Source organism: Lepidothrix coronata, unplaced genomic scaffold (genome assembly GCF_001604755.1).
Source record: "Lepidothrix coronata isolate B3197 unplaced genomic scaffold, Lepidothrix_coronata-1.0 Scaffold47, whole genome shotgun sequence".
Lineage (NCBI taxonomy): Eukaryota > Metazoa > Chordata > Aves > Passeriformes > Pipridae > Lepidothrix > Lepidothrix coronata.
In genome coordinates this window covers 1,231,213-1,248,827 of record NW_016690227.1, presented here as the reverse complement: position 1 = coordinate 1,248,827, position 17,615 = coordinate 1,231,213, and the positions used below count along the sequence as shown (strand labels likewise).

Genomic DNA, 17,615 nt, shown 5'->3' with positions numbered 1-17,615 from the left:
AGAAAGCATATCTGTCTGCATATGAAATCAAATGCATGCCCGAAAACACTGGTCCTTTAGTGGGGCAAAGAAGTGTACGGGAAGCTTATATTGGTGCTGCACAGGCACCAAGAGGACATCTGGTGACAGCTGCCTTCATCTGTGAAGCAGAGCTAAGGTAGGCAAGCGTGCTCATCGTTATTTGTCAGGTGCCAGGTTTAAAAGTCCCAAGTCAGAGGCAATTTCTAATGTTCTATAAGTAAATTTATTTTAATCCTCAACAGGCTCTTAGAGAAGGATTTTTTGATGCAGTATTGCAATATCAAACAACTCTCCCCCAGTTCAGTCTCTTGTAGCTAATTTACTCAAATGATGATTGGAGTTAATAGGAAAATATTAAAGCTACTGATATAAAGAAATCAAAATTACCCTGGCATTAAAGCATTTTACTTTTTTGTATGACTTTGTTTCTGTTAACTCAACTCTGACAAGAAGTACCTTAAATATGAAATATTCCTGTTGCCTGCTTTGCAAGTCCATCGGTCACAGCTAGGTAACTATTATGTGCTGAAAATGCAATCTTTAATTAACTTGGAGGAATAGCTGATTCATTAATTGCTGTGTGCAACTTTTGGAACTTGTATTACATCCTCAAACATGCTTTCTAAGCCAGCAATAAACCTGTTCAAAGCAAATTTTAAAACTCGTGGTTTAAACTTGGTAGGAGTAAAGGTTAGCTCGGGTATCAAGTGATGAGAGACACACCTAATTTAATAACAATAACAACGAGAACAACTAATAATAATAATAATATTAATAATAATAATAATAATGCTTCAGCACCAGCTCTGCAGACACATCACTTCCTGAAGAGAAATGCTAATGGACTTTTTGGGTTAATCCAACCACTTTTTACTTGAAAGCTGTATTTAAGTTGTGGAGTGGCTGTGAAATAAAACCCCCAGTGCAAGAAGCCTGGGTGTTGCTGGCTGCCAGGTAGGGATTTCCCCAAACAGGTGGGCGATGCTTTTGCTGAGCAGTCGCCAGCACTGGTGCTGGAGCAGACACACATTACTGGCATTGGCTGGAGCGACCCAGAAGCACGTTAGGAAGTTACGCACGATGTTTCCCGGAGCAGGGATAAGGCTTGGACTTTCTTGGCAGGATGGGAGGGACTAATCCGTGCAGTGGTACTTATATTGATTTGTAAGGATTGTTCAACTGGGATTACTCGGCTGGGTATTATGGTGTTTAATCAGGGAGGGAGAACACAGGTTCCCTAAAGGAAAGAAATAGATGCTTTGACTGTTTTTAACTTTGTTTTTAATAGCTTTAGATTTGTAAGACACATACGATGTAGAAGGTAACTCTTCTCATCTGTATGAATTTTTAACTCCTTTTTGAAATATGACTTGTGTAGTAATGTTGTTTATTTGTCTATATTTGATTTGCACTTTCATTTTTTATTTTTTTTCTCTGACACAGGTGATAAGAATAAACCATCCAAGTAAAACTTAAGAGAATCGTTATGAGTAGAATGTGTATATAGGAAATGGTAGAATAAATTGGGAAAAGTAATAATTTTTATTCATGTAAGCATTAGTGAAATGCATAATATTTTAAAGTTTTCTATTCTGTTTCTTTTATGTAGAAGTATGTAATCTTAATTAAAATGGAACTAAACCTGACCTTTGCTATGTCAAATTGCAGTTCTTACTGATACAGGATATCTTCTTATAAATATGGCTGTCTAATATAATATGCAGTCTGCCAAGCATTTACCGTGTGGTCAGCAGACAGTATTTCAGTTCATGTCCGCATTGCTACCCAAGGTTATGCTTCCTGAGTTCTGACTGGTAAGTATCTTAATGGCTCGGTGGGCTAACACAGTTTTTGCCTGCTTTCTGAAAAGCTTCAGTGAATTTTCTGGTTTGTTTTTTTTTTTTATGGGCTGCACAGGCTGGGAGCCCATCTGCTGCCCAGCTATTGCCCCAAACATGTTCTCTTGAAGGATAAGGGACAGTCTTTCTATAATCATCATTTTGGGATGTATTGACAGGACTTGCTTTCTCAGTTTTGCTATTGAGGTAATTCAATACCTTACCAGGAAGGTAAGACTTGAATAGAGAATGCCTGTGTAAGTCAGTCTGTCTGTCTGTGTCTCATGCATTCCCCCATGTTCACTGTCTTTTTTGTTTTTCATCCTGAGTTAAGAAAGGGCCACAATAAGGCTATAGATTCATGACTATTCCTCATATATCTATAATTTAAGCTTTAGGATTCCCTCTGTTCATAACTACTTTTGGACCAGGAAAATCCATCTGGCCTGCTCACTGTGATGTATCGCGTCCTTCACCAATGTAACCACTCAGTCCTTGGGTTTTTTGAGGATTAGTCTACTCCAACCCCAGGTTTGACCTTTGAAAGAATACACCATTCTGCCCACTATGGTGCTACTTCTATCCTTGATGTTATTTTCTATCCTCTGGGTAACTGAGGCTGTTTTGCGTTTTCCCCTGCCTTGATAAACACAAACAAATAAAGGCTTTCTTTTTAAGGTCTTTCTCAGCCTTTTTCTTAAATTTGTGAACTAAAAGTAGGTAACATGAGAAAATGGTACAGGAAAACCACTGAACTTCATGGAAGAAAGCTGCAGATGTTACCAGTTTCTTGAAAATTAATCTTATGGCTGGATTTTGTAATCAACTCAAGAATGACAATTTCCCAGAGGTCTACTTAATCTGATATTCTGCTTTAAGTCATGTGTTTACTCAGTGTTTACTGTGCAGTAGTGGTTGTGCAGGCATTGGCCTGAAAAGAGAGTTTTGAAAGGCCATCAGCTGCTTGTGATTGCTGTCATTGGCCATCAGCAATAACTGAACAAGGGTGTGGGGTGCTCACCCAACAGGAGATGGGCAGTTCCACTGTCTGTGCAGTCACACGGGATCAGCTGGTGTCATGTTTGCCTTTGGGTTCAAAGTTTGACCTGAAGATTTTTTTAGGAAGGTATGATTTCTTCCTACATTGTTTTTTTTTGTTTGTTTGTTTGTTTAGTTGGTTGGTTTTGTTGTGGTGGTGGGATGGGTTTTTTTGTTGTTGTTGTTTGGTTTTGGTTTTTAAAGCTGCAAATTTCCTATAAGAAAATGGGTATCTGGAAGATTAAGTTTCAGTTCTGCTTTACAAAGGGTTTATGTGTGTCTGGAAAAGGGACTGGCCATGACTTAAATATTTTAATCCTATATCTTATAGTTGTAAGATACATAATCAGAATTCTAGATGGTTTAGATGTTTTCCTTGGATTTCAAACCCCTCTCTCATAGTGATGCTATTAGTGCTTTAACACTTGTGAGTGTCTTAGAGTAAAGCAAGGATTCAGCAGTAGTGGTGGTGGTGGTAGTGGTAGCCACCTACAGCAATCGTCTGTCAAGGCAACTAACATCCATCCATGCCACAGAAGGACCAGTGTGAGTCTACAGTTCTTGGGTTAGAAATGGGAGCATGCACACTGGGAGGCACTTCTGAACGTTGTCTGTGAATAATTGCAGCATCATTAAAGACAAAACCGTTAAAATCTCCATCAGAGACATGCCTTACCTTAATTTGCCTCTGGAATTAAATGAATAAGCCCTCCTTATCCACTCCCCCTCCACACAAATGTGTAGCTTTCATTGTATTTACTTTTTATGATGTCAAGCGTTAGATGTGGGACCTGGACAAGAACTGAATTTTCCATTTTTTAACTAACCATCCATTTTTTTTCCATGAGAATTCCTGAAACTCATTTTATGCACTAGTCTAAGGGTACAACTTCATTCCTTCCTGCTGTAGGGCACCTATAGCCAGTTGCTCCTGTTACTTGTTGAAACTTTGATTTTTTTCTACCAGCACCTTTCATATGTAGCTTATTCCTTTAGTTGTTACCTAGCAACATTAATTTTGTTCAATTTAGTTTGTCTTCTATTTCAAGAAATCTATCAGGTTTTAAGAACATATCTAGAGTCCAACCATGAAAATGTAGAAAAGAGGTATCTATAGAGGGAATTTTCTCCCGTACCTGTAATTAATGTACATACATTTGGTGTTAGCCATCACAGCCTTACTGGCAGAAATGGAAATAGATGCATGTGCCATTTAAAAATTACCCCGAGGATACTGGAGCAGTTAAAAGTTCGCTGTTGATTTCTCTGTGTGGTGTTTCAGTGTGCTCAAAGAGCACAGATGCCTATCTCAATTTCACGCTCTTTTACCAACCGGCATCTCTGTTTCTTGCCCTTCTCTCCACGTCATGGTCCATTTAGCATTTTGGAAGCTGCACACGCAATGATGTGACATTTTCTAGGCCCGCAACCATAGTTACAGTACAAAGTGGAGGATTTCACTTGAGCTAAAGAACATTAGAATGTAATAAAGGAAAGGAATCTTCAGTGCAGAGTCCATTCCTTATGGAATGGACTTACAGGGTGCATAAAATTTTGGGGCTCTGACTTGTAATTTTTAATTCAGACTGACCACTCTGGAGTTGGTGATTCCTCTGAGACACAAAGTTGTGTTTCTGTCTTCTGGTTTGACTTGAAATGAACAACAAACCTCTAAGCTTCTAATGTTCAACCAAGGCGGTCTTGATACTTTTATAATTGGGTTTGACAGCATTCTCTGATCTGGAGAACAGTGAGAGAGCATAGGGTTTGCAAATATTTTTTATATTGTCTTTTTTTTCTTGTGCAAAACTATCCACCTGTGTGGAGTTTTCAGGAAATTAGGAGGGGAGAGACTGCATAGAATTGGAGCTGATATTGGGAACAGAGGGGGTCATTCAGCTGTAACATCACTGTAGAGGTCACTGTGGGGTTTTTAAAAAATTGTAAGAGATCTGCTTATTATCCTCTACCTTCTGTTGCATGCATCTCTCAGAAGTGTACAAGCTGCCAAGTGCTAAATGCATGCATCTGTAGTGGGACTGTAGGTAGCAATTGTACAAAAATTGCAGGTCAGAATAGTCAGCTGGTGCCTGTGGCGTTAGTGGAAGCTGGAATCAGACTATGGAGGAATGCGAGACATTTGGGTGAACATAGGAAATGTAGTTACATGCTCAGAGGGAAAAAGTAACAGAGGAGTATGAGTGTTACCTAGAATGGACTTCTGTTTGCATTGTTACAACTGTGTGTTGTCAGCAATAGTATACTTTCAAAAAGTTTTAATGACTGAGATTTCTAAAAAAAAATCCTATTAAAACAGCATTTGGACGCAGCACTGGAGGGACATGCTGCAGTTCCCATATGCAAGGGATCCCCTTAATAAGGGGTTGTCTTAGAAAAGGAGTTTGTATACTCATCACTGTAATCGTTACCTGAATTTTTGATCGTAAATCATGAGATTTCCACAATACCAACATCCTTGCAAAACATACTTGCATCACCAATATGAATCAGAATAACTTATATGCAGTTTTAGAGGATTTGAAACAGGATGCTGAGGTGGATACCACAAGTTTTTCCCCCCTTTTCAAATTCTGGTTAAGTCCTTCTGTCCATTTTAATATAAATATATTTTCCCTGTATCACCTATAATTTACATAATGTTTGACTCCATCATCAGTGCAGGATGCTAGGATATCTACAACTTGTTCCTTTTCTTTCATTGTTTCCATCTGTCTCCTAATGTGTGCAGGAGGGCCTGCTAACCACTTTGATACCATCCTCTACTGAGCTAAACCTGAATGAAATCTTATAGTAGTTATATCTTAGTTTCTTTATTTTGTCAAGGTGGATCTTGACTGTGCTGCACTGAAACTCATTTTGGGGAACTGATTGCCATAGTTAGGTTGTCAAATAGGAAGAGGTGATCAATCGACAGCTGCATTACTATATCAGATAGTTGTTTATATACATGCTGTTAGGCTTCATATAGTACCAGACTTAATTTCATGGTGGCAGAAAAGTGGTACAGCCTTTTTATAAATCTCCTACTGAATTCCTAGTAACTCTCGCATCAGTATTCTCTGTGAACTGATACAAGGGATAATGCTGGATGATTAAATTAAAAAATGAGCAAATTAGAAGGAAATTATTTATTTTTTAAAATAAAAGGTTTTTACAAACCTCTTAAATCACAGCTCACTTAAGTCCTGTTATGTTTTTTGTAGCGTTTCCTGTGAACTGTAGACCATGTGTAAAAGGGGAGGGTATTTGCCAAACTGCCACTGAGGACATGAAATGCATCCTGGTCTGTAGTCGAAAGCTGAGATTCTTTCCATGTTCATCCTTTTTTTTTTCAGTAAATTTCTGCAATGCAATGAGACCCTTGACAGCCATGGAAATACCTGCTTTCTTTGAGAGACTGGCACAGATGAAGATGAGCAGGGATCATTTCAGCTTTATGTCGCTTCAGAATAAGTGGGATCCTGCTTAGTCTTGTTAGCTGAGCTTAACATGTCAAGGCCAACAACTACCAAAATAAGTAAATAAATGAGGATCTAGGGGATAGAGAAGGACTAGAAGGAGAAAGACAAATGGGACATGGTTAAACACAGATTAAAGTTTCCTCAGGCCTAATTTAGGGGTTATCATCCCTCCTATGGCATGCTCGAAAACATTCAGAAAGTATTCAAAGTGCTTTGTTTTAGTGGAAGATGATAGCTTAGCTCAATATCTCAGTAGAGGTTTTGTAACAAAGTTTCATTTTTTCCTTGGACTGAACTCTCAGATTTTTTTCTTGTAATTGAAATCATGATTTACTTTACCAAAAATATTACTTGCAACATCCAGCATAGCTGGTTTCTGAACAAAGCCAAAGTTTAACAAGTTGCAGGCAAAGAAACAAGATGAAGTTCAGGCAGCTGTCGGTGTATGCACTTTGGTTCTAGTTTGAGAAAGAACATTGCTCACAGAAGAGTCTATAAAACTGCCAGTACCCTGTCCACCATCAGAAGTATGTCAGAGCTAGGTTTTGCAAGGTTTTCCTTTTAAAAGTATAGTCAAAAGCTGTTTGCATGTTTGTGCGTGGAAGTGGTAAGCTATCATCTATGCTGTTCAGTTGAAGCGAAAAAATAGCCCTTGAATATCCACTTTCATACTCATTGATCTTATGGCAGAATTCAGTACAGATTAAGGAAAATATCCTTTTGTAGCCCTGGAAGTGCATGTCTGCAAGATAGCTGGAAATCTAGAGGTTCCTCAGCTACCTGCAACTCTGCTTGATAGATCCTTCCAGGTCAGTCACAGAATTTGTGTGCAAACACTTAGAGGGCCAGCATAGTGCCATGCTGGCTCAAAGCCCTATGATTTGCAAATTTTGCTGCTGACTAGCAAGCTCCTCAAAGTCAGTTTTGCCAGCTTTTTTTCTTCCCATGTAGAGTGCTTTCGATGGAGGCTCACTGGTTAGTGGAGAAAGATACTTTGAAGGATTGCACTATGTATGAAATACCCTTCTGAACAGTATACCTGCAGATGGTTAAAGTAGTTAGAAATTCCATGGATGGCATATTTCATTTTTATTTAGTTAAGCTTTGTAGAGAACCATCACAAGTAACATACTGGATTACTTGGCAGGCTGAGACATCTGCTGGCACTTCTGAGGTGTAGGCTGAAGCAGTGAGGTTTCCTATTGCATAATGCTGAAATCTCTTCAAAACGCAATGGTATTTAGTAGTAAATGCCATTGTATGGAGATGAAGCTGTATGAAATTCAAGATTGCAGGCTTTGTCTTTAAAAAGCATAAGGATCTGTGCTCCTGCAGAAGTTTTATAGCAAGACTGAGGGCTATTATTAGCACTGCTGCACCCACAGAGAAAAGGAGTTGACAGAGGAGTGAAACCAGATTCTGGACTTTAGTGCAACATATTATTAGGAGAACTCTATATGCACCTTGTCAGTGCTTGTCCTGTTGGAAGTTGAATTTAGGTGTGTAATTGATATACTTAAAAGCTTGCTAATGGTAATTCAATCTATGTACTGGGTTTGCTTACTGTTTTGCATGAAGTGCCTTGTTTTATGCATATTAGGCTACATTGGACACCTTTGTAACTATTTGATTTTTCAGGGATAGCTTGAGATGACTCTTAATCGCTCCTTCCATGTTACAATCACCTGAAAACTTAATGATCTTGCACACTAATAACTTTGTCTAAATTGTTAATAAATTAGCACCCTTGTGGACCAAGCCATACGGACTTCCATTGAATGTACACCTTGACTTTCTTCCCTTTCTGCTTTTCACCCTGATAAACAATTGCTGTTGGTTGCTGTAATATATACTCCCTGACTCTGCAGCCAGGGTCTGTCTTTTATGTCTCCTACATCCAACTCCAAAGCTTTTACTGGACAGTCACCTGACACCCTACAGCTCAGTCTTCTGGTACTTTGGATGAGTGATAAAATTCTAAAGCCTTGTAATTTGGCCTCTTCCTCTTTATACTCCTACTCCTGTGGTTACCTTGTGATTGCTCAAGAAGTGTTTTCAATATGTCCTCTCCAAATGGGATAAGAATCTGGAGTAATGAAATTTAAATTGCATCTCTGTCTCAAGATTGCTAAAAATAGCAGGAAAATTATTGTAGACTTTGTCCAAGCAAAGCAAAGCTTAGATTGTTTAAAATGCATGAACTAGCTGACGGACAGAAAAGATGGTGTAGCCTAGTGAAGGTGAATCCTAGTAGTAGTGTAGTAGCTGTTAAGTACTACAGATGGAGGAAAATGACCATAAAGAAATTAAAGGAAACAACCTGTTTATGGGGTCATGTGAGGGTTTTTTGTTTGGGGTTTTTTTTTTTTTTTGGACACATGTTCAAACCTAGAAGTCCTCTGAGTACGTTTTCAGTGAAGGCTAAGTGGCTGTTACTGTAGTAAAGAGCCTACTGACTTTCAGTGAGGAACATAGTCACTAAATAGAGCTCAGGTGTAGAGACATGGACCAGCACCTATTTAATTCTGAGCAGATCTTTTGTTCATCCAACACTGAGAACTGGGGTTGTCAGCATCCCAAACAATTGCTGTGTAAATGTCACGTTCAGATGGTTATCAAGGCATGTTGTTGGTGGACAGAAATTCAGTGGTGCTGTTTCAGATTATATCCTCAAGAAATGTGATACTAGTTCAAAATGATTTATGATATCTAAAAGAAAGTAGTACAGTTAGTTGCAAGCTGAATAGCTGCTTCTGGTGGTTCATTTACCTAGAAAACATGGCAAAAGAGTGGATATCAGAAAATAAGGTGTGTTTTAGCTGCATAGCACTGTGCAAGTATTTGCTAGCTCCATTACTTCTCCCTACTTACCATCCATGTCATAAAAAGTTTTGTGAGATAGAAAGTTTGCAGGCAGCAATGGTATATTTTGCCAGGCCAGTTGGTACAGCTGGAAAATAAGGGCACATTTTTGAATGCATAAAGCTCTGTTTAGTCAGAAGTAGCTGTTCAGGCAGTGGCTGTGCTGTAACCAGAAGCAGATATCGATGTGTGTGTTCATCAGCCCACTGAACTCCTGATAGGGGATGACGTAACTTGTGGCTAGGGAGTAATTACAGTGCTCTGCAATAGGAGTTCAGAGAGTGGTTAGTGCAAAGGGCTCACAGAGTTCTGTTGTCTTGCAGAGTAATTATGATCATTAAAGAGGAATGATTGAGCACAAGTTACTTATTTACAGTGAGGTAAGGTGGCGTATGTGGAAAGGTTGGTGTCCTTTTTAGGGACTGATATTTCTCCAGCCACCCACACCACATCCCTGGTTGATTTACGTTGAGCTCTTTAAGGTAGGGGTCTATCTGTCACGCTGTAAGAGCAAGGACACAGATGGATCTTTTTATGAAAGTCCTTGGAGTGCCCTTCAAAATACTGTATCACAAAAATATGCAGAAATACAGGGTTTTTTTTTTAAAGATATAATGTTGGCTTTCCGATGCATGCAACAGAGGAGTGAGTGTGTCTTCCAGCTATTGACTTCTGCAGCACTGTCTTATGTTTTTTTCTTCTAAATTATTTGGTCTTACAAAGTGTTTTTATTACACTGGCAAACTGAACTTGATACACTGACAAGCTGAACTGAGATATTTGTAAATGGTACACTTTTGAAATGTATCCGTAAGAGAAGTGGTGCTTCACATTAGCATTGTCATTAAAAATCTCACCAAATTCTGGTTATATATCCACACACTCACCCCCCCACATGTGTATGTATAAATACTATTATAGAAATATTTCATTCTGCATGAGTAGTTTTCACCAAGGAAGACAAAACAAATGTCCATTGCTGGCTTTTACTAGCTGCCTTTAAATAAATAAATTATTACTGCAATAAAAATTTGCACTGTTAAAATATAACTATAAAATTATGTGACAGTTTTACTGAAACTTTGTCTTTGCTCTTGCCATGTTTCTTTTATCTGGGACTTCCAGCTGCATTACACTGCCTTTATTTTTTCTTCCAGATGATGATGTGGACCTAGAAGCTTTGGTAAATGACATGAATTCCTCATTTGAAAGTCTATACTCCACATGTAGCATGCAGTCGGAAACCACTCCGCTCCTTCAAAATGGTCAGCTCAGCCGTAGCCAGCTGCCATCCTCGGGACCCGGCACACTGCAGCCCACGTCTCCAAGGCAGAAGGTGCAGCGGTCTCAGCCCGTGCGCATCATGGCAGTCAGGTAGGAACAAGGGACTCGCCTCCTTTTTGCTAAGGTGTCACCAAGTAGTTTCAAAGGAACTACATTTTAAAATAGGAGATCCACTTTGGTAAGGAACTGAATAGCCTTAGAGTGGACTTTTGCATAGAAAAATGTACCAGGTAGGTGAAGGACATAATATTTCCACGTATTATCATGTAGGTTTGATGTATCTGTAGTAGCTGACGTGTAGAAGTGTATCATTGGTACCAATTGGCAGAAATTATAGACATACTTGGATTTGTTTCCAAATTCTTAAAAACCATACCTGTTCTCTCAGGTATGGTGCCTACTGACAGCTTCTTGGTGTTTTTAAACATAAGAGATTGTGTAGATAGGTGAGGCTGTGTTCAGGTAGTTTTGATATACAGGAAGTGCCTCTCAGTTATTTAATTGTTCTTCCTAGAGCACTTTCGTCTCACTTGAGTGCATTGTGTGAGTCATTGCCAAAAAAAGAAGTGTTAAAGTTGTCCCCCTGTTCTAAGGATGAGGACTGGAATTCAAACTTCAAGTGAAAAACTCTTGATGGTGATGAGAGAGTCTATAGGTGATGTATAGGTTCTTAAAATCTTCTTTTTAGGCAGCAGGAGGAAAGGAGCTCCTGTCAGCATAAGTAGGTAAATAAATTTATTTCCTTCTAGTTAGCAATGTCTTCTCTAAAAAGTAATAATAATAACAAAGTGAAAAGTAATAATATAATAAAAGAAAAATCCCAGATGTGGAAGGGATTGCTTCTAGTCCTTTACATGGATGTATTACCTATAGGAACAGTATTCTTAAGATAGACAGCTTTTCTATTTGAATGGGTAGTATGCAGTAACTGTAACGCAACCAAGTCAGTTGATGATGCAATTAATTCTACAAGTATTTCATACTTAACCTTGAATAGGGCTGTACTAGAAAGTGTACTCTCTGGAGTAGTGTAACTGTAAATATCTCAGTCAAAACACTTAATTTAAACTATTTTTTGCATTTCAAAACTTAGAAACTCTATTTTGAGAACACTCTGCCTTTCTGAAGTCTGTACTCCCATACACACAAGAACATAGTGTGTTTTATCATTAAAGAAAATAATGGCAAAACTTTTATTCAAGTTAATCTAGACCCCTACAGGGGGAAAGGCTGCATCTTCTTTGCAGCCAGAACAGAGTGATTGGCTGTGGTCTCTTGAGAACACAGGTTCATATGCGTATCAGTCAGGAAGTAAACAATGCACTGGCAGTAGTACAGACACAGCAGAGTGCAGCACAGAGAACTCCCATTTCAAGGAAACCACACCTTTCTAATTGTATTGAGTCTGTGGTTCCACTTCTTACAGTGGAGGTCAGTCAAAAACTTGCAGTACGGTGCACTATTGCACAGTTGCTGATATGTCATGTCTAGTGGTCTGAAGAAATCTTACACTCTCTTTTTACCCTGTGCTACAGGGAACTGCAAACATGGGGAGCACAAAAAAAAAAAAAAATCAAGCAGGTCAAGTAGTTGTTGGAATGTAGACAAGCAGTAGTTTTCATAGTTATGGCTGGAGCCTGCTATTTATGGCAAACCCCCAGATGTCCAAGGCTCATTTGTGGAACACTGAGGCACAGAATTGCAGGACAGAGTTATCTGTGGAGCAGATTTCATAGTAGTTAACGTTATCAGCCCCTGGGTTCTGGTACAAAGACAGTGAGTGTACCCAGAGTGGGACACACCACCAGGGGCAAACCCAGCAATTGTCTCCCAGGCAGCTCTGTTAAGGAGGCTGTGCTTGCTGAAGGCATGGGGAAAAATGAGAGCAAATTGAGTTTTTAATGATTTGTCCTTCAAATACAAAAGTTAGTTGATTATCTCTGGAAACTTCCATGATTGCCACTAGATGGTGCCTTCTGCTCAGGCCTTGAAGGGCAGACTGCTGCAGTCACCTAGTGCATCTTCAGTGGTGATGCCCTGGCATTAGGGAAACCTAAAGCCATCTATGTGGTCATGAATAGGTCTTACAGCTTTTCTGGTAGGCTTTAGTTTTCCTTTTTGTTGGTGTGGACAGTGCAGGTGTATTATAAACTGGAGCTTGAAACTCTTGTTGGTCCTATGTATACTCATGAGGCACATTTCGGTAGGTGCAAATTTACCTGAACAGTAACTGTACAACTGGCATAAGGTGGGAGGGTGTAATTGCAGCTTATTGCTGAAGCTGTCTTTGCCTTTTCATTTCTCCAGAAAATGCCAAGTTGCTTGGAGATAGAATCTGGTGTTATAAAGAGGTGACAATACTGTTTCAGTCTCAGCTTAGAGAACTTTAGAGTGGGGTACACATTTGTTTTCAAATCCGTGTGAAATTTGGCTCCAAGTGACAGCTGTTGTGTTCTCCTCTTTCACGTTGGTTTGGAAGAGCTTTACTGACCTTCTGGCACACAGAGCTTAAGCTTATAAGCTAGTGTTTACAACAGTAAGAGTACAGATAGATATTTCTGTTTATTTTATTTGCACAGTTCCCTAGTTACTCACCCAAGTAATCAAATTATAAGCAACAAAACAAGCATAAGCACCTAACTGGTCATTTTTCAATGCAGTTACCTTCTTAGCTCTAGCAGGTGCTGTAACTGTATAGTAGTTGCTTAGAAAAAAAGTGGGTTTGACCTTGTCATTAGTGTCAGTCATAAATGGTGGGGCAGGAGATCCAGGTCTAGTGATGCCAGTTTGCTCCTCTTAATGCTTAGTGCTTCTGTGTCTATAGGCGTCTTCAAGAAGAAGAACAGCAATTCAGAACATCATCATTGCCAGCCATCCCAAATCCCTTCCCAGAACTTTGTAGCCCCGCAAGCTCTCCAGTGCTGGCCCCTGGATCTTTACCTCAGAGTCAACCTGCTAGTAAGCATGTGAGTATGGGACAAAGTTTTGGGTCATCCATTTGCGTGCAAAATAGCAGTGGACTACTTCATTTTGAAAGCAGAAAAAAGCTTCAAGATAAGTAAAAACACTTGTAGACTTTGTCTGTGAGTAGGGCAGCACTGGCCGAGAGAGTATCTTCAAATAGGCTTCCTTTCCTAAAAGGCTTGTAAGAATTAAGTGTATAAATGATGTAAGCCTCTTTCAGATAAAAGCATGTCGTGAATGAAGCAATAATGTCTAGTGTCTTTCAGATTTTGTTATTCAATAGAAAGACTTGCTAATTCAGAAGTCAAGTTAATTAGCTTAGAGTTGGAGGAGGATCTGTGCATACTATACTGCATGTTCTAGGTGCCACAAAAACATTGAACAGGTGGCTTCTTTAAAGTCATGGTGGTGCTTTATTTTGCTGTTTTTCATGAAGCTGCTTAAAAAGCAAAATAGTGTTCTTAAGAGCATGTAACTAGGCACAGCTCCTTGTAATGGGATTTAAGGGGAGTGCTGTCCCATGGAAAGCTGGTGGAGTCATTCTCTAGGTTCTTGGCAGTGAAGATAGCACAGACTGAGTTGCCATGTGGTCCAGAGCAATAACCCCAGCAACACTGCAGTTTTTCTTCTCTGTCCTACTCTACCCTCTGAGAAATAGTCATCTTGTTTTGTATTGTTCCTCAAGCACACTGAAACACTAAAGCTGGGCTCAAAACCCTTTATATAACAAACTGTGTTGACTTGCATGGGAATGAAAGGATAGGTTACTCTTACTGACCATTGGCTTACAGTAGTTCTGTGCTCATGTACCCAAAAATATTAAGAAGTTTTGCGTCACTGTCCAGTTAGTTTGTAATTAGCTCCTACATCTGCTCTGACAGATAAATGGTTTGGGTGGACAGTTCAGCTACAAGGAGTAGACCCTAATGTTTGCCCTCGCATGTTCTGTATTGCATTACATTGCCACGAAGAGCTGCCTGCTGTCTTGAAAGACACAGTGCATCTTCATTGGTTTTACTGTATTTCTTACAAATACAAGACAGGCAAATAACCAAATAATGCACTGGGAAAAAATTGAGTCATCCTCTTGGGAATTTAGCACAGGGCCCTGTCAGAGACCTAAGCAGAGAGGGTGTTTTGCCAAGGCGGTGTTGATCTGACTCTCGGGAGACAAAACCAAGGGCAGTTCTGCCTCCTAGCACTTGCCAACAGGACAGCACCATAGCTGCCTTTCTGAAACATACTGTAGTTGCTGATGAACCTATGTTTACCTCTCCAAATATTTCCTGGGTTCAGGGATTCTTTGCCTTTTAGCTGCATGTTTTATTAAAATTAACCAAGGCACCCTAAACAGTGCTTTGTAAAGTCTTAAGGAATCCTCAATGATCTGAGTCAGTTTTTGATGGAATTTAGAAACTAGTGGTTTAACAGCAGATAAATATAAAAGTAATCAGTCTTTTAATGTATGTGAGAAGATGGCTGTGAATACAGAATAAAAGATTTTTTCCTAAATTTTACTTTATAGTTTTTTAAAAAATTAATCTACCTAATTTTAAAATGTAAAATCTTGACAAATGTTTTAAAAGCCTAAAATGAAAGAGTTTATATTGTGTAAATATGATTGCAGCTAAATTTTTTAATCAAAGACAATCCATCATAGTGGTAAAAGCTTTCAGGGTACAAGTTGAGAAGGTAGAACATGTTGGGCAATAGAAGCTTCTTTTGTAGATGCAGATATACCATTCATTTCAGCTTTTCAACTCATCGGAGGCAGATGAGAAACACTGGCTCAGGGTGAGGGAATGACAGAAAAGTGTTCTTTCCCTCTCTAATGAATTATTTCCCTCCCTTTAATAAAGGGATAGAGGAACAGAACTGAAACCCTCCCTTGTTTTAAAGTATTGATGGACAAAAGTAAAGAAGAGTAGGTTCAGTTTTTTGGGAAGGAAGGAAACTTATTTTTATACCTCAATTTTAAACATGGAGCGTTGTTGGATAACAAAATAATCTATCTGATCAACCTCCTTGTAATTTGTGTTTAACCCAGTTCTAGTTCCCTTCAGTGGAGTCTGCTAAACATCATGAGTAAAAAAATCAGTAACTTAAAAAATGTTATACATCTTTCCAACTTCACCCCGTTGAAAAAATGTAAAGTTTAGGAATTTGAGTAAATTATTTTAGGACATGCTCTGGCTTAGATAATGTCCGTAGATCCAAAATAAACTACTGTTTAAAAAAATGAGTGATGAGCTTTAAGTTAGTTAGTTAAAGGACCGCAATAGCATGTTTTAATAGCTGGCAGTTAGTGAAAATAAGTTGTGCTTTAAGAAAAATAGAAATACAATACTGAATGCAAACCAAGGTTCAATATCAAGATGCTTAATTTCAGGTTCTCTGCTCGTAGATTATAAACAAAGATTAAATTTGGAGAGTAGAATGAGCCATTCTAATTACATGGGATATATGAGGTGTTAGTGAAAAGTGATTCCTTTTGTGCATCTGAAGGTAAATAAGCAAATAGCAGTTCTGGCCAGCAGTGCTGCAACTCTGATCACACAGGGCATCACAACACACTCATGGAGTGGAAGAAGTGTTGTCGTTGGTCAGCTCCTATCTAGGGCACTTGACAGGGACACAGGTTAATGTAGCTTTAGGGGATTTCAGAAAGGAGTGGATATATTTTGTTTGCTGACCATGTGAAACAGTGGGGGGGTCACTGGAAAGCTGGGATGTCTGATACAACTTCATAAGAAATGCAGTGTTGTTAATAGTGTTCCTCATGGAACACCTCAGTCTTATTTTTAATAACAGTAAAATACAGCTCTGCAATGATAAAACCTAATAGTGGTTATGCAAGAGGAATTTAAAGATCCAGTCTTGTTAAACACAAAAGAGTCTCATGTCATATTGTCAAGCCTTAGCATAAAGAAATGCCAGTTCTGTTCAATTTTTACTAAAACTTTTTTCCAGTATGTTGTTCCCTATAAGAAAAGGATGCATGTGTGAATGAAAGAGTGAATAAAGGAGCTTTTAGGTCATAAAGCTTAAATTATATTTTCAGATGAAAAATGGATATTGTCTTTTCCCATATGCAAAATTTTATTCATGCAGCTGGAGCCTGAGATATAAATTTCTTGTTGCTTCTGAGTCTTTACCTTGTTTTTTCATGCAGTTGCCACTGCTTTTTTTTTAACAAGGGGTTCACAGCATTGCTTTAAATGTAAAAGCAGTAAAGCAATGAAAAATAACTGTAACAAGCCTTTCTTACCTTTTTGTGGTAGTTTTTTTTTGTTATCTCATGATGATGAAGCATTTTTTTATCTTAGTCAAAAAATTGTGCATATCAGGAATAATTTCATTTTTTAAAGTATTTTTATGAGATCTGTTGGGTAGTGGTACTAATTTCACCACAGCAGGAAGCAAGATGCCACCTCTGGCTCTACTGCCAGTCAGGCACTGAATACTGCTTTTAAAGCTGATGGCTGCAGCAGCATACTGTAGCTGCTCCCCAGAAGACAGAGAACAGTGAGAAATAACGGGTCTTCTATATTAGCACAAAACTAAAACCACATGTAGACAAATGGGATCATCATTTAACAGGAGAAGCAATCTGGGAGGTAAAACTGGAATGTTAAGTTTATTGAAATCATTCCAGATTTGGGTTTGGTTTGTTTTTTGGGGTTTTTTTGTTTGTTGGGGTTTTTTTTTGGTTTGGTATGGTTTGGTTTTGGGTTTTTTGGGGGGGATTTGTTTTTTGTTTGTTTTTGTTTGTTTGTTTGTTTTTTTGTTGTTGTTGTTTTCATTTTGTTTTATTTTCTTTTAAACTCTGGATAATCTTCTCTGTTTTAGAAAAAAAACCTTAAATTTAAAGATCTTGTAGATAATTTTTTCTTGAGCACACACAGGTTGAAAAATTGACACATAATTTAGTAGTAAAAGACTTAGAAAAGAAATAACTGAACCTTTGGGTTACGTTTCAAAGGCTATCATACATTGAACAACCTCCACAGTGGCAGTGTCTGCGCTAATACAGTTTTGTGACTAAACACATCTAGTGGTAGACATTAAGAAATTACTTGTAATTAAAGGATACATGCTTCTTTGGAGTTCAGCACTATGATCCTTT

General features: G+C 38.6%; 1 protein-coding gene across 1 annotated transcript in view; it reads left to right on the top strand.

Moving 5' to 3' along the window:
- The window catches only part of GRB10 (growth factor receptor bound protein 10), a 145,223-nt gene that overhangs the window by 77,843 nt on the left and 49,765 nt on the right, over positions 1 to 17,615 (top strand). The window contains exons 4-5 of the mRNA XM_017814902.1: positions 10,399 to 10,615; positions 13,350 to 13,491. Coding sequence (XP_017670391.1) covers positions 10,399 to 10,615; positions 13,350 to 13,491 — 359 coding nt within the window. The remainder of the gene's footprint in view (positions 1 to 10,398; positions 10,616 to 13,349; positions 13,492 to 17,615) is intronic.